The sequence below is a fragment of the Chlamydotis macqueenii genome, chromosome 2 (assembly GCF_036417535.1).
Source record: "Chlamydotis macqueenii isolate bChlMac1 chromosome 2, bChlMac1.mat, whole genome shotgun sequence".
In the NCBI taxonomy this organism is placed as follows: Eukaryota; Metazoa; Chordata; class Aves; order Otidiformes; family Otididae; genus Chlamydotis; species Chlamydotis macqueenii.
The window spans coordinates 707,874-735,465 of NC_141557.1; the positions used below are offsets into that span (position 1 = coordinate 707,874).

Here is a 27,592-nt window from a genome sequence, read left to right on the forward strand (position 1 = left end):
TGGCTTGCGTCTGGTTTGTCCACCATCTGGTTTTCATGGAGCAGTCTTGACATATCCTTCTCTTTGTTGCTGCTTCAAAGACTCCGCTGCCTCCGTCTTCACCAGAGCGACGCTGGCGGCTCTGCAGCGCGTTGGGTGGATCTGGAGATGCTCTCCAGCGAGACGTAGCTCGCTCCCCGCTTCGTAACGATCTTGGTCTTTGAGCTGCCTGGACCTTCGTTAGGGCGATCCGATTCCACGGGATGGATCCTGCCGTGGGTTCACCCGTTCTTCCTCCCGCCGCCCTGGTCGTGGCCGTGTCTTTCAGAGGAAGAAGCTTTCTTGCCCGTTGCGTGTTCAACCATCTTTGACCTCAAAGCTTCGACTCAGTTCCCTCCGTTGAGATGAAATCACCGTATTTCTTCGCTTCGCTGGCCATGCTTTCAATGTCACGGTGAGCCTGAAGCAACGCGTGACGTGAGCCATGGCCTCTTACTCAAGGTGGCCCTGTCCTCCTCCTATTCCCGTTGGCCCTTCTTTCCAGTAGTTCCCCATTGCCCGTCCTGATATTTAATGGGCCAAATCTTTTGAGGAGCTGGGGAAGCTGGTTTAGCTTCGCTCTTCCCTCCGCTTGCCTAGTGCATTGGCCTGGCTGCTTCATCCGTCGTCTCATGGCTTGGTGGCTTCTCACCAAACCTTCTCTCCTGCTGGGAACGCTGCTGGGGTGATTACTTTGGAACGTGCTGCTCTGCAGTGTCTGAGAACGGACTTGGGGAGGGTGATGCAGGAGAGAGGGAAAAAAAATAGAGAAAACCCATCGCTGGTGGGTGCTTTTGGGTCTGCACAAGCTGCCCTCTTGGTCTTCTCCTTCCCGCATGAGACGGTAAGAGGCAAAACCGTCCCCGCCGCTGGATGGCGAGTAAATAGCATTAAATAGGTTTTGTTATCCCGTATCCAGGTTTTGTTATCCCATATCCAGGTTTTGTTATCCCATATTTAGGTTTTGTTATCCCATATCTCGGTTTTGTTATCCCAGACGGCTCCTCCTGCGTCCTTCTCCTCTCCCAATGGCGAGCTGCTGCCTTGTGTCGTTGCGTTTCCTTAAAACCCCACCAGATTGGGGGTTTTCTGATCCATAACGAATGAGTAAATAAATAAGAACAATTAAAAAAGGACATATTTACAGATTCTCAACGCCTCTCCTCTCCGCACGTGTGTCTGCAGACACTTCGCACCCCACGTGCTTGCTGCGTTGTGTTCAGGCTCCGTGGAAAAGCAAAATAGGTATGAAAAAAATAAACAACTTGGTCAAAATATTTTTTTTTTACCCTTCAGCAGCACTTTTGAAGTGGTTTTGTCTTCTGAACAGACCACAACAGGGCTGCTTCTTTCATTTATTTCACCAAAGGCAAAAAGATTTTCTTAGCCCGTGGGGCGCGTGGGGGTTTTTTTCCTAAAACAACAGAAGTGGGGCTTCCAAACCTGCGCTGTCTCGTTAAATCCAGTGCTGGAGGTGGGCGCGGTGCTAATTAATTTCACAGAATCCCAGAACAGTTTGGGTGGGAAGGGCCCGTTACAGCCCACCCAGCCCAACCCCCCGCACGGAGCAGGGACATCTCCAACCGGATCGGGTCGCTCAGAGCCCCGGCCAACCTGGCCTGGGATGTTTCCAGGGATGGGGCATCCAGCCCTCTCAGCATCTGCGTGGCCTCCTCTGGACCCTCTCCAACAGCTCCACGGCCTTCTGGCGTTGGGGGCTCCAGAGCTGGATGAGCAGCAGGGTGGGGAGTCGGCTGCCGTAGGAGGAAGGGTGGTGGCGTTGGTAGCTGATCTCAGCAACCTTCAGTAGGTGCTTGGTGGAAGGGATTTACTCAGATCCGGGTGTTGGCCTCCTGCTCGTTTCCCTCAGGGCGCTCAGATGGGGGAACATCATGAGGAACGTAGTGGAACCCCTCTCTGGTTCTCCAGTGTGGTGAAAACGCGGCTGTCATCGAATTACAGATTCTGTCTCGAGGTGGAAGGGACCTGTAAGGATTATCAAGTCCAACTCCCTGCTCTTCGCAGGACTGCCTAAAACTGCCTCAAAGACCAGGACGGGTGCAACGGGAGGTCTTCAGGCGCTGGCGGTAGACAGGCACGTCACCGCGGTGCCGTTAGAGGACGGGTCAGACGCCCGCGCTCGGTGCTGTTTGCCGGGACGGGATTAGTGGCCTTTGACACCCCAACAACATGAGGCTCAACTGGGACCTGTGCTGGCTGCTGTCCCTGGGGGAACACCAGGGCTGCCAAAATAATTCTGAGTAGCTCGTTTGGTGACAAAAACAGGGTTTCTCGCTATTCCGGCGGAGCTGCGGGTTCAGCCGCTTGTAGCGATGGGGTGGGACGCCTGGCTTAGACCCTGCAGCGCTGCCCAGCCCAAGAAGCCACCTGAGCTCATCGAACGCGAAACGCCGATCAGAGGCAAGACGGAGAAAGCACCGCGATAATTTTCCCCAAAACCAGAACTTTGCTTCCAGAGACCCTTCTTTTTTTTTTTTGGTTTATTTTAAAATTCTGATTGAACCGTTAATTTATGAGTGCCGCGTTACGATCTGGAGACGCTGGGGTTGTTCCTGCGAGCAGCTGAAGCTCTGACCTTGCCTGTGCCTTGCTTTGCAGGAGGTCTACCGGATCCCGAAGAAGAGTCAAGCGGAGAAGGAGAACAGTGGTACGTACTCACGTTTTTCCGCGTTGTCGCCGTGCTCCTACGAAACCGCTTGATTTTCTCAGCGCGTGAGGATGTTCTGCCTTCGCAGCTTGGTGTTCCTGATGGCTGAGAACGTCTCCTGGAAATGGAGAAGATCTTTAAGCAGTGGGGGAAGGGAAATGACGTATCACATCTCTGGTGGGAGCGTGGGATGGGTTCTTCACCCCCGTGGTACCTGCAAGGAGAGCTAGAGTTACATCGAATTATAAAAATTCCCTCCCTTGTACCCCTTTTCCCAAACAGCTGATCGCGGGAGAGAGACGGCCGGCCACAGGGATCAGACTCCGACTCCCAAGAACCCCGTCCTGAGCAGAGAGCGCGATCCCGAGAGGCAGAGCCAGAGCAAAGAGAAGAAGAGACGGAGAGACTCGCTGTCCCCTCCATCCTCGGCGTATGAGCGGGGAACGAAGAGGCCGGAGGACAGGCAAGTTGTGTGGTAGCAACGGCGGCAGGGCTGAAGGTCATAGAATCATAAATGGTTTGGGTGGGAAGGGACCTTCAAGGGTCATCCAGTCCAACCCCTCCACGAGGAGCAGGGACATCTCCAACCGGATCAGGTCGCTCAGAGCCCCGGCCAACCTGGCCTGGGATGTTTCCAGGGATGGGGCATCCACCGCCTCTCTGGGCAACCTGGGACAGTGCTCCACCACCCTCAGCCTAAAAAACTTCTCCCTTACATCCGGTCTGAACCTGCTCCCTCTGTCTGAAACCCACCACCCCCGTCCTGTCACAGCAGGCCCTGCTGAAGAGTCTCTCCCACCTTCCCTGCAGCCCCCTTTGGGCACCGGGAGCCGCTCTCAGCTCTCCCCGGAGCCTCCTCTTCTCCAGGCTGAACAGCCCCAGCTCTCCCAGCCTTCTCCTCAGGGCTGCTCCCCATCCATTCCCCCCGAGCCTGGATTTGTGCTGGGATTGCCCCCACCCACGTGCAGGACCTTGCCCTTGGCCTGGTTGAACTCCGTGAGGTTTGCACGGGCCCCCCTCTCCAGCCTAGGATCTGTGGTCGTCCTGGGTAAAAAGTCTGGGAAAAATGGTCCTGATCATCCTTGAAAACACCCAGGGTTGCGATGGGAAGTTCTCTCCTGGCGGAATGCCACGTGCATGGTGAGATGCGTTCCCCAGCCGGAGCTGGGTGGCTTCTTGGCGTGAGGTGGCTTGTCCTCTCGGATAACCCGCACCGTTGACTTCAGACAGTTCAGGCTGGTGTGCTCCGGCGTGTTTTGGGAATGAGGTGGGTGACAAGGGAGGCTGTATCCAGCTCATGTGCGGAAATTAGGGACGTAGCCCTCACGCAAAGAGATCTTCTGAGTCCTTCAACACCAGTTCCCTCCTTCTGCCCCACCTCTCCCCAGCCCACCTGGGGATTACTCCAGGTTCAAATTGCTAGCGGTGGCTTTACTCCGTGTTTCTTTTGTGGACGCTCCGTTGCCTGATGGATTCCCGCCTCCTCGCGTAGGTTTTGCAGGGTGATGGGTACAAGGGAGGGCGGAGACGTTGAATTTACTTACGTCTTAAAAAATAAATTAAAAAAAAAGATTTTTTTAAACACAGGTTGTCCAGGGAAACAAGGCGCCAGGTCTAAGCTCCAAAGAAAGTATAAAATACATGAAATTAGAGTGTCCACGGGATAAACATCAGGGCTGGATAACTGAAATGTGGATGTCTTCTGGCTGCGTGAGTTGGCTGGTTCAAGGAGCAAGCAGAAAGAGAAAATATTTTGAATTATGAGCTGTCCTCCCAAATTTCAAGTGAGAATCAGATCAGTGCGATGGCATTGGCAGCCGCCCAAAGCTTTTCAGAGCTCCCAGGGTCGTTCCCCAGCGCCCCCTCAGCGTGCGGGCGCGCGCGGCCGAACCTTCCTGGGTGCTGGAGCGGTAGAGGTGATGGCGGTGGCAGGGCTGGTCCTGAATCAGCGGCCGCTTGCCACCAGCCGCTCGTTTTCCTCCCTCAAAAATTACTTCTTAACGAAGAGAAGGAAAATATGTCGTGTCTTGCGTTTCAGGGAGACTTCGGATCGTGGTAAGGACAGTGAGGATACCAAGGAATTTCCTTTGAAGAGCTCGGTTTTCTGTTGTCCCTCTCAAACAGGATCTAAAGCCACTTCGTAATTAAGGAACAATGGGTGGTGAGTCAGCCAGCCGAGGAGACTTTTATCCTCGTCTTGAGCTGTGCTGGGAAACTTTTAAAACATCTGGATAGAAAATGAGACGGAAATCTAGAACGCCGTACTGGAAATCTGTAGGGCTGTAACTGGGAGCTTGGAGGAGGGCGTCACCGAGGTCTGGGGGGAGAAGTGGAGGAGCGTGTCGAGGTATGAAGGACGGAATGAATAAATGGTATAAATTTTGAGTTATTTTAAACAGAACGGGCTCTTAGCAGGCACAGGGTCGCTTAATAAGGATTTTGTCAGGCAAAATAACAAAATAGGTGGAGGGAGAAGCGGAGCGAGCAGACGAGCGTCGCCGCCTTGCTCTGTGCTAACCACTCCGGTGTCGTCCTCCCGGCCCGTCACGCCGGCTGCCTCCGGCGTAAACTCTCCAGGCGGTGCCGGGGAAGACTTGAATGCATTCTTGAGGTGGAACTCCTCACGTCAAGAAGGTTCGCGTTAGCGGATCCTTGCAGCTCCTCTGGGAATGCTGGGAAACGCCCTAAGGGTGTCTGGTGGTGGCCATGTGCTTTGGGCGTGTGAACGCACGACCATGAGGCGAGCGTGCAGAGAACATACTGGCTGCCTCGTGGAATCCATCACAAAGTGTTTTTGCTGGTGATCCCTGTTTTACCGCACTCGTAACTTCTCTAAATACACACCTTTGATCTCAGATTTTCCATGGTTGAGGTCTGATCAAGGTCCTCAGGCTTTTTTTTTTAATTTTTTTTTTCTTCTTTAACTCCATGGAAAAATCCCTCCAGTTGCTCCATGGGATGAAAATTCTTTCTCGTAAGAAAAGAATGAAAAAAAATCCATCCGCGCTTTATTATTTTTGAAGCTGAATCTGTGGGCTAGTGAATAGCGTAATAAACAGAGTCCTTGTTCTTCGTCACGTCTGCTAATGCAGTTCCAGTCCTTGGACAAGAAAGGTGGGGTGCTTTCCCCATCGCCGAACTGCCCTGGTCCTTGGGGGTGAAGATGCTGCGGTGCGAGCCGCATCTTCTGCGTGGAGAGCCTCTTCCAAACCCCTTGTTCCGTGCTCCCGCTTTGGGAAACCGCGGCAGAGGGTCTCCGGTACACGTATCCAGCCCGTTCCGGGGCACCCTGCTTCTTCTGCCATCTCCTCGGGTTCCCCAAGGTGTTGTCTCCCCTCGCTGGGTGTCTCGGTGCTGCCTGACAAGTCCTCCAGACAATTTCTGCTGCGTCTTTGCATCTCCATTAGATCCGGCGTTGAACCAAAGTCGGGAAATCCAGCGGGATTTAGCTCCTCCTCTGCCCTGGCTCCTTGCTCGTGGCTGAGCAGGACCAGCGGGTGTTTCTCCTCTCCATGAGTTGCCATGGTTGGTCAAGCAGCTGGAAACAAATTAATTTTTTTAGGAGTTGATGTTACTGTTGGGCGTTTGGGTCCACCTGGGTCTGCCGCCATCGCTGATGGCCCTTTTGCTGCTGGAGCCTTGGACCTGCCGGTTTCTGAGGTCTCACAAAGCCTTTTCTTTCCTTTCTCTCCCAGGTATGACACACCAGCGTCTTCGAAGAAGAAAGTTCGGCTTAAGGATCGCAACAAGCTGTCCACGGAGGAACGTAGGAAGCTGTTCGAGCAGGAGGTCGCCCAGCGAGAAGCCCAGAAGCAACAACAGCAGCTACAAAACCTGGGCATGACATCTCCACTGCCCTACGACTCCATGGGCTACGGCACACCCCACCACAGCTTCATCGGCTACCCGCCTGGCTACCCCATGCAAGCCTACGTAGACCCCAGCAACCCCAACGCTGGCAAGGTGCTGCTGCCCACGCCCACCATGGATTCGATGTGTTCGCCGGCCACCTACGAGCACCCGCAGACTTTGGTTGGGCACACGGTGGAACCCACCCTGACCGCTCCTCAGCCGGTACCAGTAGTCCAACATGTAGCAACCACCATGGAGGTGACGACTCCTCAATATGTAGCACAAAGCGACACCGTGGTCCATCAAGAACCCAACGTGGCCGTCCTACCCGTGGCCGCCCCGGGACCGGTGCAGAGCCAGAGCTACGGCGTCTGGGATTCCAGCCAGCAGACCGTGGCGGTGCAGCAGCAGTACTCGCCCGCCCAGTCCCAACCAGCCATTTATTACCAAGGACAGACTTGTCAGACCGTTTATGGTGTGACCTCCCCCTACTCGCAGACGACCCCACCGATCGTACAGGTAATTTCTATTTCTGGGCACGAAACGCTCGCAAAACGAAGGGTGCCAACCTGGTGCGCTTTATTTACTCACTCTTTGCTCGTGCTTTGATTTTACGCTGTGGTAGCGCTTCTCAGGTAGCTTCCCATCCAGGAGTTTGAGAAAAGCGTGTTTGGGGAGAGCGTTTCCCCTTGTTGTTGGGGCCAAGGAGGAGCTTATGGCCTGGGAGGGATGTTTTTTTGACCTGTTTATACAAGTTATGTTATTTCTGCGTAAGAGCTTCCCCTGTCACCACCCGAGTAAGCAGTGGAGGTGTGAGCTCGCCTCCCATTGACTTTTGGAAGCAAGGGAAGAAGCTCCCAACTCTTGCGTGACTTCAACCAAACCAAAAACCCAACAGGTCAACCTTCTTTTCTCTGAATTACGTGTCCCCTTCCATCCGACTCAGCCTGGAGCCCCAAACGACCACGCTGAAGTGCTTTCTCCTTGTGCGTTGTCTTCGTTAACGAGGACGTTGGCCTTGCCGTTGCCTGCTTCTTCCTAAAAGCCGGATGCAGGCAATCGTACGGCTCCTGGGACAGCGAGTAGGCCAACCACATACGGAGATCGTTTGCTTCAGCCCCACCTCAGTCGGTGGTTGTTGCTGTTTGGTTTGGACGTTGTCTCCCACTACTCCTGGAGGACTTATCCTCTTCTTGCGTCCACTACTTGAATCCCAGTGTCCTCCAGTAAAGGGTTTTTTGTGGTCAAGCAAGCTGATTTATGATTCCCTGTGCTTCGTTGCAGAGTTACGCCCAACCGGGTCTCCAGTACATCCAAGGCCAACAGATCTACACGGCTCATCCGCAGGGAGTCATAGTGCAGCCGCCGACGGCCGTCACGACGATCGTGGCCGCCGGGCAGCCTCAGCCCATCCAGCAGGTAAGGCTTGGTGGGTCAGAAGGGCCGGAGAGCGTTTGTCTACATCTGCTTTGGGTTTGCGTCCTTCCCCGTGGCGTCTGGACGCCGTGGAAACGTTGATGGCCGGAGGAGTTTCCCATGCGGCAGCGTGCTGGCGCCCTTCGGGATGCTGGTCTCCAGGCTGGATGTGGAGAGCAGACGCGTTTTTGGGAGGGCGTTACAAGCTCAGAGCGTGGTTGAGCGCGTGTTTGGGCTATTTGATGAAGAACTAGGGAAAGATGCTGTCCTGGCTGCTTCTTGGGCCACCACTGGTGTCATTTTTACGGTTTATCTTCGACAAAGTCTTTGTCGTGGAGGAGAGAGCTGTCAGGGCTGCTTCGACCACGCTCACCTCTTTCTCTTCGCCCCTTTTGTGCTGTTTTCAGCCAGAGCTCGTGGTGACCAACAACCTCCTGGACTTGCCTCCGCCGTCCCCTCCAAAACCCAAAACGATCGTCCTCCCACCCAACTGGAAAACAGCCCGAGACCCAGAGGGGAAGATCTACTACTACCATGTGGTAACGAGGTGAGCGTGCTAACGAGGGGTTGGAGTTTGGTGGCTCACGTGAAGGATTTGGGCGGAAGAGAAACGGATGTTCCACCCTGGAGAAACTCAAACCAGCGGCTTCTTTCGATGCAGACCTTCAGGATGTCGCTGTGTTGAGCTGAAGGGCTTCACGTGAAGTCGAGAGGTGGAAAACGGTGGCCGTGTTAGGGTCACCTCCAAACCTGGCGAGGTCTGGAGATCTGTCCTTTGCGCCCCTCTCTTTCAGTCTGCGAGCGAGTCCTCTCGCCTGAGGGAGGGTCCCGTACCCACCCTAGTCCTGCAAAACCTGTCCTGCTGGCCCCAGTTTCTCCTGGGTGTGTTCCTCCCCTGGTCTGCGGTTTTCCTTCCTGGCACCATCCTGTATTTGCCCTCGGATGCTGTCCGCTCCCCTCTTCCCACCTTGAGGAAATCCAGACCAGTTCATCCCATCCATCCCTGCTTTGAGCATGGTGGGGCTCTTCCCCGAGCGTTGACCTGACGCGCCCAAGCAGGCCGTGATGGCTTGTTCCGTCTCAACCGAGATGTTTCTAATGATGAGCTTCGTGGTGTCCACCCATCCATCTTTTCAAGCTCCTGCTCTTTCCTGTGGCTTTTCTCAAGACCTTTGCTCTGCGTCCTTTCCATGATGAGACTGAGCGCTCAGCTTGAGGTGCCAGGGGCTGACCCTTGCTCCCTTTCCCGTCTTTCCACGCAGAATCGATGGCTTTCTTTCATCCCTGTGGCAACCTTCCCTTGATCCCGCGTTGAGCGTCAGCAGTGATAGAAAATTGTGGAAATTCCCTTTTTTAAGTTCTTCTTGCTTGGCTTTACCCTTCTCCAACTTAGAAGCCCACTCAAACTCAATCATTACCAGCGAGAGCGAGCCACGCGCGACCCCTGAGTTAAGAGTTTCGATGACGGATGGAGACCAGATCTCCCCGTCGATGGGACAGTCGGGTCCCGGTTACTTTCACGAGGGTGACGGTGGTCTGTCTGTCTGCCTCCAGGCAAACCCAGTGGGACCCTCCGACCTGGGACAGCCCGGGGGATGACGCCAGCCTCGAACACGAAGCCGAGATGGATCTGGGGACCCCGACGTACGACGAAAACCCCATGAAGGTGAGCGCGGGGTCGGGGAGGGAAACTGGGACGTTAACCTCTCTTCGACAGAGCGCGGGGAGCAGCCGGCGCCGGGGCTGTGGCCGAGGTGGGCTCAAGGGGCGGCTTCTCCTTTTCTCTGCCGGGTTTTGCCCTGGTGACAAATAATCGCGCGGAGATTTTCCGTCTGCTCTCGCCCCCTCGTCCCTCCGGGTGCTGGCTCGGTGAAGACCCCGCTGCTCTGCTCCTTCGCTCGCCTCTCGGGCCGTGCCGCCGGCGGCTGGGGTGAACGCGGGGCTTCCCTGAGGGATGGCTGGTGTTCTGCCCTGGATGCCAAGCGTTGCCGCGGGCTCGTGGGCGGGGATGAGCTTGTAACTGGCCGGAAAAATGGGTGCGAGGGGCGAAAAATGTCGAAATAGGAAAAATTATAAGTGTAACAGCAGAAGCGGAGGAGCTGGGAGCCCTGTGTTGCTTCCGCCAGCTGCCGTTCTGCTTTCCCGGTCGAGTGCTGCAGCGTCTCCGTCGCTCCTGCCCTCGAAGGTGACACCTGAGGGGACGGAGCCGCTCTCCAAACGGGATCTGATTTCCCGTTGGGTCCCTCTGCGGCTGCGTCCGTCCCGGCGCTCGGCTGAGCTGAGCCTCCTCCTCGGACACGGCTGCCGGCGGCGCGGGTTTCCAGCCCTTGCGGAGCCGGGAGGGCAGAGCCTGGGCGGCGGTCGCTGAGATAAATCACCCTCTGTACCTTTCTGATTCCCTAAAAAGAAAAGAGAAGAGCCGTGGAAAGGAAGATCTGTTGGGTTATAACTCTCGGGGCCAGGTTTTATTAGTCCAGACTAAGCCGTAAACCGCATTCCAGCGGAGGGATTTGCTGCTGGAGCTGTACGAGCGGCAGCGTGGCTGGCCTGGAGATACTGGGGAGCGTGCCGTGGATGAGAACAAGGTGGTGAGGGGCAGGTTGGGCTCTTCCGAGCGAGAAAATGCCGTTGTGCTGGTGCTTTGCAGCTCGGGAGCCTTTTTTTCCTACGCATTTTGAGGATCTCGGCGGTGCCTGCGACTGCAGAGGTCGCAATCCCAATTTTCAGGTGCGGAACTTCTCCTCGTTCCGAAGTCAACACCGGCCGCCCAGCTTGGCTGACCTCACGGCGACGTGCTTCTTACTCACTTTACAGCTTCCGATCTTTTCCTTCTCGGCTGGGATCGCCTCGAGGTTGGGCTTTTCCCGGCCGTGGAAATCGCGTTGAATTCCCAGCGGTTGCGGCTCGCTCGCCACCGCCTCCGGAACGATGCTTCCACCCTGAAGTTGCAACCGCATTCCTTGCATTTTTTTTTTTTTTTTTTACCCTCCCCACCCCGCACCTTTTCCAAGAGGGATTAAACTCTCCGGCGCCGCGGCTCCGGCCACCCGACAGCTGCTGCTGCTATTCCTGGCATCTCTCGCCCCGGCGAAACGCGTGCGACGGCGGCGACCGGGGTATTTTCTTTCCTCCGGAGCGCGTTCAGCGCGTATCTGAGCATCATCTCCTCCCTTCCCGATACCCCGAGAGCCCCGGCGTGGCTGACGTCGCTGCGGAAAAAGCAAAAAAACGCGGATTTATTGCAGGGATGTGTTTGTGTCTCCGCTCCTTGGTACTTCCCGGAGCAAAGTTGGCAGCGGCGGAGCAGATCCGAGCAGCGTTATCCCGTGCTGCCGGAGGAGAGCGTTGCGCAAAGGCTGTTCCAGATTTCCCACTGCGTTTGGCTTCTTGCTCCCCTCCCACCGTCGCCCCATCCCAGCCTGACTGTCCCCCAAAAACATCTTTGCTGGCTTCTTCATCCCCACCTGTCGCAGTTCAGCCCCGATCGGGACCAGACTGCGCAGTCTCTCTCTCGCTCCCCCACCCTCCGAGAGAACAGGGGGAGATGATATAAGGAAAACGGCTCGAGGTTTGAGATAAGGACGGGGAGAGATCCTTAAAGTTACCGTCACGGGCAAAACAGACTCGACTTGGGGAAAACTATTTGTTTATTGCTAAAAACAAAGCAGGAGAATGAGACACCCGCACCCCTCCCTCTTCCCGGGTTTAACGTTATCTCTGCCTCCTTCCCCCCGAGCGGCACAGGGGGGGACAGGGAATGGGGGTCGCGGTCAGTTCATCACGCGTTGTTTTACGCCGCTGCTTCGTTGTCGGGGGAAGAACTCCTCACATTCCTCCCTTGCCCCGGCGTGGGGTCCTTGCCATGAGTCCCCTCACCAGAAATCCTTCACAACAGGCTGGCAGACGCCTCTCAGGATCCTTTTTACATCTTATTCACTTCTCATCTCCTCTCCACTTCTTGCAGCCGGGCCGGGCCGAGTCGGGCCCAGTCGCCGCCCGGCGGGAGGCCAGAGGGTGAGGCCTGCAAGGCCCGCGACGCTCGCGCCTCCCCCTCTCTGCCCCCCGCTCAGCTGCTTCACATCTTCTCTCCTTATTTAAAACATTTTTCCCCTTCTTAAATCCGTTACGGCAGAGGCGTTATCACGGAACATTCCGACACCAGTCGGCTCGGCCCTGCCCAGCAGCGGGTCCGCCCCGGGCCCGGCCGAGCCCGCTGGACAAAGGGGAAACTTCCAGCAGCTTCTTGCAGCAGCCCCCACCGCAGCCCCCCCCCCAAACAAAACCAGGACACCGCCCCCCCTCTGGAGGGGTTTTGCGTAAAAAGCAGCGAGGCCAATAAATGGGAATATCGCCGCTTTTGGGGGCTTTCCCTGCGTTACGGGTTTCCTGGCGCACGGCAAGGCGACGGCGGAAGCGCTGCCGTCGCACCGGGGCAGGCTGGAGCCCTCCGATCTGGAGGTTTTCGCATTAAAGTCAAGATTAATTTTAGCATAAGGAGAAATCGGCACCTTTGCAGGTGCAGTGACTTAGAAATAGAGGTTCTGCTTCTCCTCCCCGTCTTCCCTGCAAATTTTGGCGCTGAATTTCCCCCCGGACCGCGCTGGCTGCCTCCGAGCCCCGCCACCATCGCGGCCATGCGGCGCCTCACGGGATTTGGCTGTTTGGCTTCTCCTCCCCTCTCTGTTCCCCCCCAAAAATGCCATTTTTTCCCCTTCCAGGTCACCTCTGCAGCCCGAGCGGCTTCCCGTGGGAAGCGACGGAGCTCGAAATCCCAGGAGCGTTTAGTCTCAGGCTTAATCCAGCCAGGCCAGGCTTTATTTCGGAATTTACCTTCTTTTTGTGTTTATTTCCCTTCTGTTTGCCTCAGCCGGGCGCCTCTTTGGGGTTTGAAAGGCACGGGATGGCGCTTTTTAGTGTTAAATACTTAAAAAAAATCAAATTTTTGAATTAAAAGAAGCAGCAGGACACCTTCAGAGAGCAGAAGGCAGAGGCAAACCTCCCCCAGTTTCCGAGCCTTTCACGAGCGCTTTCGCTCACACCGTCCTTAAAATCCGGATGGCGATAACCCGCGGTTCCCAAACCTCTCCCAAAAATCCGGCGCCGGAGGAGAGGGGCCACTTTTTCCTTTCTTAAGGCGCCGTGGAGGTCGCGGGGCTGGGCGTGCGCGGGGAGGCGGGTGTGGAGCCGGCGGCGACGGGACGCTCGGCGGGCGCAGCTCCCGCTCCGACAAATTAAATCGGCCGGGTCGGCGAGCGTTGTCCCGGCGGCTCCGGAGCGGGGTTAGGACCGCGTCCCGCCGGCGGGGCTGTCCGGCAGTGCCGGATCCATCGCCGGGAATCGTCGTTGCGCCGGTGAAATTAATGAGGAAGAGGGGGGATCCGCTGCTTTCCTTCGTCCTCGCCTCCGGCTAAAGCCAATATCCCACCGCAGCGCTCGGCCCATCCCAAACCGGTCCGGCTCACCCAGGACCAGTCCGTGCCCGTTTTTGGGATCAGGCTGGAATTGTGCTGGGACCGGGCTGGAAATGGTGCTGGGATCAGGCTGGGAAGCATTCCGGCACTGGACTGGGGAGTGTGCTGGGACCACACTGGGAATCGTGCTGGGATCAGGCTGGAAAGCATTCTGGAATTGGACTGGGGAGTGTGCTGGGATCAGACTGGGAAGTGTGCTGGGATTCCCAGGTTGGGAATCGTGCTGGGATCAGGCTCGGAAGCATTCTGGCACTGGACTGGGGAGTGTGCTGGGACCGCACTGGGAATCGTGCTGGGATCAGGCTGGAAAGCATTTCGGAATTGGGTTGGGGAGTGTGCTGGGATCAGACTGGGAATTGTGCTGGGATCAGGCTGGAAAGCATGCTGGAATTGGACTGGGGAGTGTGCTGGGACCACACTGGGAATTGTGCAGGGATGGTCTGGGAAGCACTCCAGAATCGGGCTGGGGAGTGCACTGGGAGTGCGCTGGGAAGCGTGCCAGGGTCGGGGTTGGGAACGTGCCGGAACTGGGCTGGGAAGCTGACTGGGAGTGTGCTGGGAACGGACTGGGAATGGACTGGGAAGCTGACTGGGATGGGGCTGGGAAAGGTGTTGGGAAGGGCGCGCTACCTGCCTGGCTGTGGGGCAGGGGTGGGGCACTGTCCCCACGCTGGGGAATGGGACGGGGACGGGCAGCGCCCTCCTCGCCCCAGATGGCGCCCAGTTCCCGTTTTCCCAATTCCCATTTTCCCCGTTCCCAGTCTTCCAAGAAGCCCAAGACGGCGGAGGCGGACACGTCCAGCGAGCTGGCCAAGAAGAGCAAGGAGGTGTTCAGGAAAGAGGTGAGCGCCCCGCGCCCCGGGGGGGTTGTCACCGTCCCGCGCCCCTGACGTCACCCGGGGGGACGCTGGGGTGACGGTGACGTCACCTGGGGGGGTGACGTCAAACCAGAGAGGGGTGGTGGGGTTTGATGTCCCACGCAGGTGACATCACCCGTGGGGACGCTGGAGAGGGGTGGTGGGGTTCGATGTCTCGTGATGGTGACGTCACGAGGAGGGACACTGGAGTGATGGTGACATCACCTGAGGGGACGCTGGAGAGGGGTGGTGGGGTTCGGTGTCCCGTGATGGTGACATCACTTGAGGGGACACTGGAAATGGGTGTCAGGGTTTAACGTCCCCTGACGGCGATGTCACCAGAGGAGATGCTGGAGTGATGGTGACGTCACGCGGGGGAATGCTGGAGAGGGGTGTTGGGGTGACATCACCCATGGGGACGCTGGAGAGGGGTGATGGGGTTTGTCATCCCACATTGGTGACATCACCTGGTGGGACACTGGAAATTGGTGGTGGGGTTTGATGTCCCGCACGGTGACGTCACCCGAGGGGACACTGGAGTGACGGTGATGTCACCCAGGGGGACACTGGAAGTGGATGTTGGGGTTCACCATCCTGTGATGGTGACGTCACCCATGGGGACACTGGAGAGGGGTGGTGGGGTTTGTCATCCAACACTGGTGACGTCACCCATGGGGACACTGGAGAGGGGTGGTGGGGTTTGACGTCCCACATGGTTGACATCACCCATGGGGACACTGGAGAGGGGTGGTGGGGTTGTCATCCAACACTGGTGACGTCACCCATGGGGACACTGGAGAGGGGTGGTGGGGTTTGACGTCCCACATGGTTGACATCACCCATGGGGACACTGGAGAGGGGTGGTGGGGTTGTCATCCAACACTGGTGACGTCACCCATGGGGACACTGGAGAGGGGTGCTGGGGTTTGACGTCCCATGACGGCGACGTCACCATGAGGTTTCATCACCTGGGGGGACGCTGGAGAGGATCGTTGGGGTTTGGTGTCCCGTGACGGTGCCGTGCCGCTGGAGCCCGCCGCTCGGGGCCATGGGGACGTCCCCCGCCCCGCGGGTGGCAGGGGTCCTGGGGCGCGGGCGGCTGCAGGCTGTGGTGTCCCGCAGATGTCCCAGTTCATCGTGCAGTGCCTGAACCCCTACCGCAAACCCGACTGCAAGGCCGGGCGCATCACCACCACCGAGGACTTCAAGCACCTGGCGCGCAAGGTGGGGCGCGGGGCCGGGCCGGGGCGGGGTGAGAAATGGGGGATACTGGGGAATAATGGGAAATATCGGGGGAAAATAGCAAATATTGGGGGAAAATAGCAAATATTGGGGGAAAATAGCAACTATTAGGGGAATAATAGCAAATATTAGGGGAATAATAGCAAATATTTGGGGAAAATAGCAAATATTAGAGGAGTAATAGCAAATATTAGAGGAATAATAGCCATATTTGGGGAATATTTGGGGAATAATAGCAAATATTTGGGGAAAATAGCAAATATTAGAGGGGGAATAGTAAATATTTGCGGGAATAATAGTGAATATTAGGGGAATAATAGCCATATTTGGGGAATAATAGCAAATATTTGGGGAATAATAGCGAATATTTGGGGAAAAATACCCAATATTTGGGGAATAATAGCCAATATTCGGGGAATAATAGCAAATATTTGGGGAAAAACAGCAAGAACTGGATGAATACTAGCAAATATTAGAGGAATAATAGCCGTATTTGGGGAATAATAGGAAATATTAGGGGAATAATAGCCATATTTGGGGAATAATAGCAAATATTTGGGGAAAATAGCAAATATTAGAGGAGTAATGGCAAATATTTGGGGAATAATAGCGAATATTAGGGGAATAATAGCAAATATTTGGGGAAAATAGCAAATATTAGAGGAGGAATAGTAAATATTTGCGGGAATAATAGCGAATATTAGGGGAATAATAGCCATATTTTGGAATAATAGCAAATATTTGGGGAAAGCCAGCAAAAACTGGATGAATACTAGCAAATATTAGATGAATAATAGCCATATTTGGGGAATAATAGGAAATATTAGGGGAATAATAGCCATATTTGGGGAATAACAGCAAATATTTGGGGAAAATAGCAAATATTAGAGGAGTAATAGCAAATATTAGAGGAATAATAGCCATTTTGGGGGAATATTTGGGGAATAATAGCAAATATTTGGGGAAAAACAAAAACTGGATGAATACTAGCAAATATTAGAGGAATAATAGCCATATTTGGGGAATATTTGGGGAAAAATAGCCAATATTTGGGGAAAAATAGCCAATATTTGGCTATTTGGGGAATATTTGGGGAATAATAGTGGATATTGGGGAATATTTTAGGAAAATGGTGACTATTTGGGGGAAAATAGTCAGTATTTGGGGAAAAACAGCCAATATTTTTGGGAAAAATAGCCAATATTTGGCTATTTGGGGAATGTTTGGGGAATAATAGCAGACGTTTGGGAATATTTGGGGAAAATAGTGAATAATTTGGGGAAAAATAGCCAATATTTGGGGAAAAATAGCAAATATTTGGGGAATAATAGCTAATATGTGGGGAATGTTTGGGGAATAACAGCAGACATTTGGGAGTATTTGGGGAAAATAGTGAATATTTATGGAAAATAGTGGCTATTTGGGGAAAAATAGTCAGTATTTGGGGAAAAATAGCGAATATTTGGCTATTTGGGGAATATTTGGGGAGTAATAGTGGATATTGGGGAATATTTTAGGAAAATAGTGAATATTTGGGGGAAAATAGTCAGTATTTGGGGGAAAATAGCCAATATTTGGCTATTTGGGGAATGTTTGGGGAATAATAGCAGACATTTGGGAATATTTGGGGAAAATAGTGAATATTTAGGGAAAATAGTGACTATTTGGGGAAAAATAGCCAATAATTGGGGAAAAATAGCCAATATTTGGGGAAAAATAGCCAATAATTGGGGAAAAATAGCAAATATGTGGGGAATGTTTGGGGAATAATAGCAGACATTTGGGAATATTTGGGGAAAATAGTGAATAATTTGGGGAAAAATAGCCAATATTTGGGGAAAAATAGCGAATATTTGGGGAATAATAGCTAATATGTGGGGAATGTTTGGGGAATAATAGCAGACATTTGGGAATATTTGGGGAAAATAGTGAATATTTAGGGAAAATAGTGACTATTTGGGGAAAAATAGCCAATAATTGGGGAAAAATAGCAAATATTTGGCTATTTGGGGAATATTTGGGGAGTAATAGTGGATATTGGGGAATATTTTAGGAAAATAGTGAATATTTGGGGGAAAATAGTCAGTATTTGGGGAAAAATAGCGAATATTTGGCTATTTGGAGAATGTTTGGGGAATAATAGCAGACATTTGGGAATATTTGGGGAAAATAGTGAATATTTAGGGAAAATAGTGACTATTTGGGGAAAAATAGCCAATAATTGGGGAAAAATAGCCAATATTTGGGGAAAAATAGCCAATAATTGGGGAAAAATAGCAAATATGTGGGGAATGTTTGGGGAATAATAGCAGACATTTGGGAATATTTGGGGAAATAGTGAATAATTTGGGGAAAAATAGCCAATATTTGGGGAAAAATAGCGAATATTTGGGGAATAATAGCTAATATGTGGGGAATGTTTGGGGAATAATAGCAGACATTTGGGAATATTTGGGGAAAATAGTGAATAATTTGGGGAAAAATAGCCAATATTTGGGGAAAAATAGCGAATATTTGGGGAATAATAGCTAATATGTGGGGAATGTTTGGGGAATAATAGCAGACATTTGGGAATATTTGGGGAAAATAGTGAATATTTAGGGAAAATAGTGACTATTTGGGGAAAAATAGCCAATAATTGGGGAAAAATAGCAAATATTTGGCTATTTGGGGAATATTTGGGGAGTAATAGTGGATATTGGGGAATATTTTAGGAAAATAGTGAATATTTGGGGGAAAATAGTCAGTATTTGGGGAAAAATAGCGAATATTTGGCTATTTGGAGAATGTTTGGGGAATAATAGCAGACATTTGGGAATATTTGGGGAAAATAGTGAATAATTTGGGGAAAAATAGCCAGTATTTGGGGAAAAATAGCGAATATTTGGGGAATAATAGCTAATATGTGGGGAATGTTTGGGGAATAATAGCAGACATTTGGGAGTATTTGGGGAAAATAGTGAATATTTAGGGAAAATAGTGACTATTTGGGGAAAAATAGCCAATAATTGGGGAAAAATAGCAAATATTTGGCTATTTGGGGAATATTTGGGGAGTAATAGTGGATATTGGGGAATATTTTAGGAAAATAGTGAATATTTGGGGAAAATAGTCAGTATTTGGGGAAAAATAGCCACTATTTGGCTATTTGGGGAATGTTTGGGGAATAATAGCAGACATTTGGGAATATTTGGGGAAAATAGTGAATATTTAGGGAAAATAGTGACTATTTGGGGAAAAATAGCCAATAATTGGGGAAAAATAGCAAATATTTGGGGAATGTTTGGGGAATAATAGCAGACATTTGGGAATATTTGGGGAAATAGTGAATAATTTGGGGAAAAATAGCCAATATTTGGGGAAAAATAGCGAATATTTGGGGAATAATAGCTAATATGTGGGGAATGTTTGGGGAATAATAGCAGACATTTGGGAATATTTGGGGAAATAGTGACTATTTGGGGAAAAATACCCAATATTTGGGGAAAAATAGCCAATATTTGGCTATTTGGGGAATATTTGGGGAATAATAGTGGATATTGGGGAATATTTTAGGAAAATAGTGGCTATTTGGGGGAAAATAGTCAGTATTTGGGGAAAAACAGCCAATATTTTTGGGAAAAATAGCGAATATTTGGCTATTTGGGGAATGTTTGGGGAATAATAGCAGACATTTGGGAATATTTGGGGAAAATAGTGAATAATTTGGGGAAAAATAGCCAATATTTGGGGAAAAATAGCGAATATTTGGGGAATAATAGCTAATATGTGGGGAATGTTTGGGGAATAATAGCAGACATTTGGGAATATTTGGGGAAAATAGTGAATATTTAGGGAAAATAGTGACTATTTGGGGAAAAATAGCCAATAATTGGGGAAAAATAGCAAATATTTGGGGAATGTTTGGGGAATAATAGCAGACATTTGGGAATATTTGGGGAAATAGTGAATAATTTGGGGAAAAATAGCCAATATTTGGGGAAAAATAGCGAATATTTGGGGAATAATAGCTAATATGTGGGGAATGTTTGGGGAATAATAGCAGACATTTGGGAATATTTGGGGAAAATAGTGAATATTTAGGGAAAATAGTGACTATTTGGGGAAAAATAGCCAATAATTGGGGAAAAATAGCAAATATTTGGGGAATGTTTGGGGAATAATAGCAGACATTTGGGAATATTTGGGGAAATAGTGAATAATTTGGGGAAAAATAGCCAATATTTGGGGAAAAATAGCGAATATTTGGGGAATAATAGCTAATATGTGGGGAATGTTTGGGGAATAATAGCAGACATTTGGGAATATTTGGGGAAAATAGTGAATAATTTGGGGAAAAATACCCAATATTTGGGGAAAAATAGCAAATATTTGGCTATTTGGGGAATATTTGGGGAGTAATAGTGGATATTGGGGAATATTTTAGGAAAATAGTGAATATTTGGGGGAAAATAGTCAGTATTTGGGGAAAATAGCCACTATTTGGCTATTTGGGGAATGTTTGGGGAATAATAGCAGACATTTGGGAATATTTGGGGAAAATAGTGAATATTTAGGGAAAATAGTGACTATTTGGGGAAAAATAGCCAATAATTGGGGAAAAATAGCAAATATTTGGGGAATGTTTGGGGAATAATAGCAGGTATTGGGATTTTTTTTTTTAAAATAGTGAATATTTAGGGAAAATAGTGACTATTTGGGGAAAAATACCCAATATTTGGGGAAAAATAGCAAATATTTGGGGAATAATAGGTGAATAATAGCTAATATGTGGGGAATGTTTGGGGAATAATAGTGGATATTGGGGAATATTTTAGGAAAATAGTGAATATTTGGGGGAAAATAGTCAGTATTTGGGGAAAAATAGCCAATATTTGGGGAAAAATAGCAAATATTTGGGTAAAACCAGCCAATACTGGGGGAAAAATAGCCGATATTAGGGGAAAAATAGCCGATATTAGGGGAATATTAGCCGATATTAGCGGAATATTAGCAGATCTTAGGGGAATATTAGCAGATCTCAGGGGATGGCAGCGAAGCGGCGGGCGGGCGGCCCCCGGGGTGACGGCGCGGCCCTGTCCCCGCAGCTGACGCACGGCGTGATGAACAAGGAGCTGAAGTACTGCAAGAACCCGGAGGACCTGGAGTGCAACGAGAACGTCAAGCACAAGACGAAGGAGTACATCAAGAAGTACATGCAGAAATTCGGGGCCATCTACAAACCCAAAGAGGACACGGACCTGGAGTGACCCCCGCCCCGCCCGCCGCGCCACCGCCCCGCAGCTCCCCCCCGTTCAGCCAGGATTCGCCGTTTTAAACCACCAACCTGTGAATTTATTATTAATATTATTATTATTATTTTTTCTTTTTTTTTTTTTTTTTTTTTTAAAGAAAATAAACCTTGTTCCCTACGGCGTTGAGGCGGTTTGTGCTGCCGGCGGGGCCACGCGCAGGAAAAGCCGGGTTTTACCAAGCCCGAGCTTTACCGAGCCGGGCTTTGCTAAGCCGAGCTTTACCAAGCCGAGCTTTACCAAGCCGAGCTTTACCGGCTCCTTACCCCGGCGGTGCTGTCGGACGCGGGCGCGTCACCGAGCTCTGTATTATATTTTAACGTGTATGTGAATATATTGATAATTTTTGGGGGGCAGTTTGCGTTGCGTTGAGCCCAGGCCGTGCCGACACCGCGGGAACGCTTCGTCAGGATCCTTTCGGGGTTGGATTTTGGGGAATTTTTTTGTTTTGTTTTTTTTTTTCCCGGTTGTTTCCTCGGTTTTCTTTTTGGTTCCGCCAGGTTGAATCTGTTCCCATGTAAATATTGCGGAGCGGGGCTGCCCCCGGGTTTCTGGCCGGCCCCCCGTGCGATGTTGATAAGATTGATTTTACTGCTTAAATCATTTTACTTTATCCAATTTTTACGGAACTTTTTATGTAAAAAAAAAAAAAAAAAAAAAAAAAAAAAAAAGAAAAATTAAAAAAAAAAAAAAACAAAAATAAATGAAAAAATGGAGCGAAAAATCGACACCGAACCCGGCCCCGAAAGAGGTGGGGGGGGAGCTGGGCGTGGGGCCGCGGTGGCCTGGCTCGGCCGTGTGTCCCCCCCGGCGCCCTGCGCGTCCCCGTGAGCCCCGGCGCCCGCGGCGGGGAGCGGGCCGGGGTTGGGGGTGGCCCGGCTCGGCGCCTGCGCGCGCGCCCGCGTTTTGGGGTGCAGACGGCTCCTCGTCTCGGGGTCCTCGGGTGTGGCCGCCTCCCCGGGCCGCTCGCCCCCCCCGCTGTGGGGGACACGGACACGCGAGGACACGCGTCCTGGGGACACCTGAGGACACGCATCTTGGGGACACGAACACCTGAGGGCACACGTGCTTGGGGACACACGGACACGCGGGGACACGCGCCTGGGGACACACGGACACCTGAGGACATGTGTCCCGGTGACACGTGAGGACACACGTACTGGGGACACGCGGACACCTGAGGACATGTGTCCTGGTGACACACGTACTGGGGACACGCGGACACCTGAGGACATGTGTCCTGGTGACACGTGAGGACACACGTACTGGGGACACGCGGACACCTGAGGACATGTGTCCTGGTGACACACGTACTGGGGACACGCGGACACCTGAGGACATGTGTCCTGGTGACACGTGAGGACACACGTACTGGGGACACGCGGACACCTGAGGACATGTGTCCTGGTGACACGTGAGGACACACGTACTGGGGACACGCGGACACCTGAGGACATGTGTCCTGGTGACACGTGAGGACACACGTACTGGGGACACGCGGACACCTGAGGACACGTGTCCTGAAGACACCTGAGGACACAAGTCTTGGGGACACGCACTTGGGGACACACGGACACGCGAGGACACATGTCCTGGGGACACACAGCTGGGGACACATGGACACGTGAGGACACACGGACATGCAAGGACACACGTCCTGGGAACATGTGCTTGGGGACACACGGACAGATGAGGGCAAATGTCCTGGGGACACGTGAGGACACATGTACTGGGGACATGCGGACACCCGAGGACATGTCCTGATGACACGTGAGGACACACGTACTGGGGACACACAGACGCCCGAGGACACGTGTCCTGGAGACATGCACTTGCGGACACACGGACATGCGAGGACACACATTCTGGGGACACGCGCCTGGGGACACACCGACACCTGAGGATGTGTGTCCTGGTGACATGTGAGGACACACGTACTGGGGACACACAGACACGCGAGGACACACGTCCTGGGAACACGCGGACACCTGATGGGACACAGCCCAGGGACGTGCACTTGGGGACACGCACAGCTGCTCGAGGACACGCGTTGTGACATGCGTGAGGGGACGCGCATGGGGACACGCGAGGCTGCCCATCCTGAGCACGCGCGCTTGAGGGGAGGGACACACGGACACGTGAGGACACACATCCTGGGGACACACGGACACGTGTGGGGACAGGCGTCCTGGTGACACGCGGATGCCTGAGGGGACACAACGCAGGGCCGCGCGCCCGGGGACACACAGCCGCTCGAGGACGCACGGCGTGGTGACGTGCGCTTCGGGGGACACGCGTGGGGACACGGACACCTGGAGGGCGACCCGGCCCAGGCGCACACGGACACACAAGGCCACGCGTCTTGGTGACACGCAAGTGACGCGTTTAATATCCCCGCACCGGGGCCGCCGCCCCCCCCCACCCCCCTAGAAAAGTACAAAACCCATTAAAAAATTTTTTAAAAAAATGAAACAAATTGGGGATCGCGGGGCGCGCCGGGGCGGGGGTCACACGGCCGAGGTGGCGTCGCCCGCCAGGCGCCGGGCCGCGTCGCGGTGGCCCATGGCGGCCAGGGCCTGGCAGAGGGTGTCGGGCGCGGCCCCCTCGCCGGCGGCCCAGGCGGCCAGGAGCGCGCGGGTGGGGGCCCGGCCCCGCCCGAAGTCGCCGATGGCGTCGGGGCCGAAACCCAGGCGGGCGGCAAGGCCTCGCCAGTCGCCCCCCGGCCCCCCGCTCTCCAGCAGCCGCTCCAGCTCCTCCTGCCGCTGCGCCGGCACCACCGCGCTCAGCGGGTGCCCCTCGGGGTGCGGGGCTGCGGGGGAGGGTGGGGTGTCACCGTCGGCACCCGAAATCGGCGCCCGGCGGCGGCGTGGCTCCGGAGAGAGCCAGGCCGAGCGGGGCACGGGTGCTCCCCGGCCACGTCTGGGAGCCACCCGACCCAATCTGGGTGCCACCCAACCCCATCCAGGTGCTTCCCCAACCCCCTTTGGGTGCTCCCCGGGACACGGGTGCTCCCCAAGCCCCTTTGGGTGCTCCCCAACCCCCTTTGGGTGCCACCCAACCCCATCCAGGTGCTCCCCAACACCATTCGGGTGCCACCCAACCCAATCTGGGTGCCACCCAACCCCATCCAGGTGCTTCCCCAACCCCCTTTGGGTGCTCCCCGGGACACGGGTGCTCCCCAACCCCCTTTGGGTGCCACCCAACCCCATCCAGGTGCCACCCAACCCAATTTGGGTGCCACCCAACCCCATCCAGGAGCTCCACAGGGCATGGGTGCTCCTCAACACCATTCGGGTGCCACCCAACCCAATCTGGGTGCCACCCAACCCCACGTAGGTGCTTCCCCCAGCCCCCTTTGGGTGCCACCCAACCCCACCCAGGTGCTCCCCAACACCATTCGGGTGCCACCCAACCCTCTTTGGGTACTCCCCAACCCCATCCAAGTGCTCCCCTACCCCATCCAGGTTGCTTCCCCAGCCCCATTTGGGTGCTACCCTAATCCCCTTTGGGTGCTCCCTGGGGTGCAGGTGCTCCCCAATCCCATGTGGGTGCTCCCCAGGCTGAGGTGGATCCCAAACCTGAGTGGTTGCTCCCCAAATCCATCTGGCTGCTCCCCCAAACCCATGTTGGTGCTCCCTGGGCTGTGGTGGAACCCAAACCCACGTGGGTGTTCCTCAAACCCATCCCGGTGCTCCCTAGACCATGGTGGCACCCCGAACCTGTCTGGCCACTCCTGAAAACCCACACTGGTGCTCCCTGGGCTGTGGTGGAACCCCAAACCCATGTGGTCGGTGCTCCCCAGGCTGTGGTGGAACCCCAAACCCATGTGGGTGCTCCCTGGGCCGTTGGTGGAACCCGAACCCAAGTGGTTGCTCCCCAAACCCACACGAGTGCTCCCCAGGTCATGGTGGAACCCAAAACCCATCTAGGCGCTCCCCAAAACCAACGTGGGTGCTCCCCAGGCTGTGGTGGAACCCAAACCCATGTGGGTGCTCCCCAACGCTATGTGGGTGCTCCCCGGGCCACGGTGGAACCCAAACCCACGTGGGTGCTCCCCAACCCTATGTGGGTGCTCCCTGGGCCATGGTGGAACCCAAACCCACGTGGGTGCTCCCCAACCCTATGTGGGTGCTCCCTGGGCCATGGTGGAACCCAAACCCACATGGGTGCTCCCCAACCCTATGTGGGTGCTCCCTGGGCCATGGTGGAACCCAAACCCACGTGGGTGCTCCCCAACCCTATGTGGGTGCTCCCCAGGCTGTGGTGGAACCCAAACCCACGTGGGTGCTCCCGAACCCTATGTGGGTGCTCCCTGGGCCATGGTGGAACCCCAAACCATCTGTCTGTTTCCCAAAACCCACACTGGTGCTCCCGGGGCTGTGGTGGCACCCCAAACCCATGTGGGTGCTCCCCAGGCCATGGTGGAACCCCAAACCCACCTGGGTGCTCTCGGGACACCCCAACCCCACCCCGATGACACCAGTGGGACCCTCCCTGCCCCGCCCCGGGCCGGTTGCCCCCCAAAATACGTCGCTGGCCAGCGGGCGCTCACCCTTGTCGGGCCGGTGGGGTCCCTGCGGGTCGGGGGCGTCACCGAAGACCCCGCCGTCGCCCTGCAGCTTCTCCCCGTCGCCCGACGACCCCGCGTCCCCCGCCCGCGCCTTGGCCAGCCGCCGCTTCTGCCTGCACGTCCGCCAGCTGCGGGGTCGCCCAAGGGTGCCGGGTGAGTCCGGACCCCCCCGCCCCCACCTCACCCCGCGTCCCCCCACCCACCCAACCCCCCCCACCCTACCACTTGAAGGCCACGTAGGCGAGGAGGCCCACCACCACGGCGGCCAGCAGCGCGCAGTACACCGGGATGACGTCCTTGTCCTCGCCGCCGGCTTCGGGGGGGGTGACGGCCCGGGGGGGTCCCGTCGCCAGGGCCTCGGCTGCGGAGACGGGGGGTGTAACCCCCCCCCCCCCAAAAAAAGAAAACCGTTATGGGAGCCCCAGCGCCCCCATCTCCGCACCCACGGGTGGACGGTGGGACCCCAAAGCTGTGTCCCCGATTTTCTGTGCCCCCCCAGCCCAAAACTGGACAAGGTGGGGAAGCTGAGGTGGGGGGGGCGTTGGGTGGGGGGGTGTTTGGGTGGGGGGGGGGGTGTTTTGGGGGGGTACTCACCGTGGGCGCAGGGCTGGCAGCGGGCATCGGCGCGGCCGCAGGGCTGGGCGACGTCGAGGGCGGGGGGACACGGGGTGCAGCACCCCCCGCCCCGCCCCGGCGCCTGCGGGCACAGAGCGGGGGGGGGGGTCTCTGCCTCAGTTTCCCCCAACCCCCCCGCGACGTGCCCCCCCTCCCCGCCCCCCACCCGTGGCGGGGGCTGCGCCGGGTCCCGGTCCTGGGGGGGGGAGGGGGGGGGAACGGACACGGGGTGGGGGGTTTGGGGGGGACACGGGGGGGTGGGGTTGGGGGGGGGAGCACAGGGCACCGCTTGGGCGGGGAGGGGATAGCGCGGGCTGGAGGGATGATGAATTAGAAAAAGAAAAAAAAAAAAGAAAAAAAATCAACAAAAATCAACAAAATTGAAAATTCGCTAATGAAAATAATTAAAATTAAAAAAAAATCAAGTGGAAAAGAAAAGTAAACATGAAATAAAATGCAGCGAAATGAAATAAAAGGAAAGAGATGAAACGGAACAAACCGAAATGAGATGAGGAAAAGTGAAATGAAGTGGAAAAAAAAAAAAAGGAAACGAAGTGGAAGAAAAGGAAAAATAAGGTGAAAAGTGGAAGAAAGTGGAAATAAAGGAGCGGAAAAGAAAAATAAACGGAAATGAAAGAAAAATAAAGTAGAAGGAAAGAAAAATAAAACGAGATAAAGTAAAAGAAAATAAAAAGAAAGTAAAGTAAAATGAAATTAAATTGAAATAAAGTAATTTAAAAAAAAAAGAAAGAAAAGGAAATAAACTAAACCGAACTAAACTAAACTAAGAGAAAATAAACCAAATAAAATGAATTAAGGTAAAAGAAGATAAAATAAGATAAGATAAGATAAAATAAAATAAGATAAATTAAAATTAGAGAAAAGAAAATAAAGTAAGAAAGAAAAAATTAAAAAAAAAAAATTCAAAAACTCCGAACAACCGGTCCCAGCCGAAGGCAGCGAGGGCTCCGGGGCAGCGGCAGCCCCGTCCCGTCCGGCCCCGTCCCCCCCGGCCCCCCGGCCCCGTCCCCCCGCACCGGGCAGAGCAGCCCCAGCCCCAGCAGCAGCAGCACCGGTCGCATCGCGGAGACCCGGGCCCGACCCCGGCCCCGACCCGCGCCGAGCCGAGCCCCGCCGGGCCGCTCCGATCCCCTTCGGCTCCGCTCGGTCCCGGTTCGGCTTCGCTCGGTCCCGGTTCGGCTTCGCTCGGTCCACGTTCGGCTCCGCTCGGCTCCGCCTCGGCTGGGCGGGGCGGGGAGCGGCTCGCCTCGGGCCGGGCAGGGCGGGGCGCTCCGCCATTGGCTGCTGCGCATCAAGCCACGCCCACACCGGGCTCGGTCGGGCTCGGCTCCGCCTCGGGCGGGGCTCGGCAGCGGGAGGCCGCCGGTTCGAGTCCCGGCGCTGGCCAGTCCGCTGGGCACTGGCCCGACTGGGACAGAACTGGGCCGAACTGGGCCGCCCCTTCCGCGCGGCCTCTGCAGAAAAGTGGCTGGGAGTGCTAAAGCGACTTTATTGACCCCGCTGTGGGGAGGGGAGCGCAGCACCCCGCTGTGGGCGCAGGGTCTCGGCGTGGGTGCAGGACGCTGGCGCGG

General features: G+C 54.2%; 2 protein-coding genes across 2 annotated transcripts in view; one reads left to right on the forward strand and one right to left on the reverse strand.

Annotated features, from left to right (window-relative positions):
* The window catches only part of SETD2 (SET domain containing 2, histone lysine methyltransferase), a 64,373-nt gene extending 43,478 nt beyond the window's left edge, over positions 1 to 20,895 (forward strand). Inside the window, exons 13-21 of the mRNA XM_086741665.1 lie at positions 2,638 to 2,686; positions 2,969 to 3,149; positions 6,382 to 7,057; positions 7,823 to 7,957; positions 8,362 to 8,501; positions 9,509 to 9,620; positions 14,187 to 14,267; positions 15,405 to 15,506; positions 20,612 to 20,895. Coding sequence (XP_086597791.1) covers positions 2,638 to 2,686; positions 2,969 to 3,149; positions 6,382 to 7,057; positions 7,823 to 7,957; positions 8,362 to 8,501; positions 9,509 to 9,620; positions 14,187 to 14,267; positions 15,405 to 15,506; positions 20,612 to 20,773 — 1,638 coding nt within the window. The 3' untranslated portion in view covers positions 20,774 to 20,895. The remainder of the gene's footprint in view (positions 1 to 2,637; positions 2,687 to 2,968; positions 3,150 to 6,381; positions 7,058 to 7,822; positions 7,958 to 8,361; positions 8,502 to 9,508; positions 9,621 to 14,186; positions 14,268 to 15,404; positions 15,507 to 20,611) is intronic.
* Positions 20,896 to 23,273: 2,378 nt separating this feature from the next.
* On the reverse strand, positions 23,274 to 27,207 carry LOC147601567 (death domain-containing membrane protein NRADD-like). The gene is made up of 5 exons (XM_086742398.1): positions 27,038 to 27,207; positions 25,980 to 26,082; positions 25,608 to 25,746; positions 25,368 to 25,513; positions 23,274 to 23,624 (listed from the first exon to the last, which is right to left on the reverse strand). The coding sequence occupies exons 1-5, from the start codon at positions 27,080 to 27,082 to the stop codon at positions 23,323 to 23,325; spliced, it is 735 nt and encodes a 244-aa protein (XP_086598524.1). The 5' UTR covers positions 27,083 to 27,207; the 3' UTR covers positions 23,274 to 23,322.
* Positions 27,208 to 27,592: the final 385 nt, after the last annotated feature.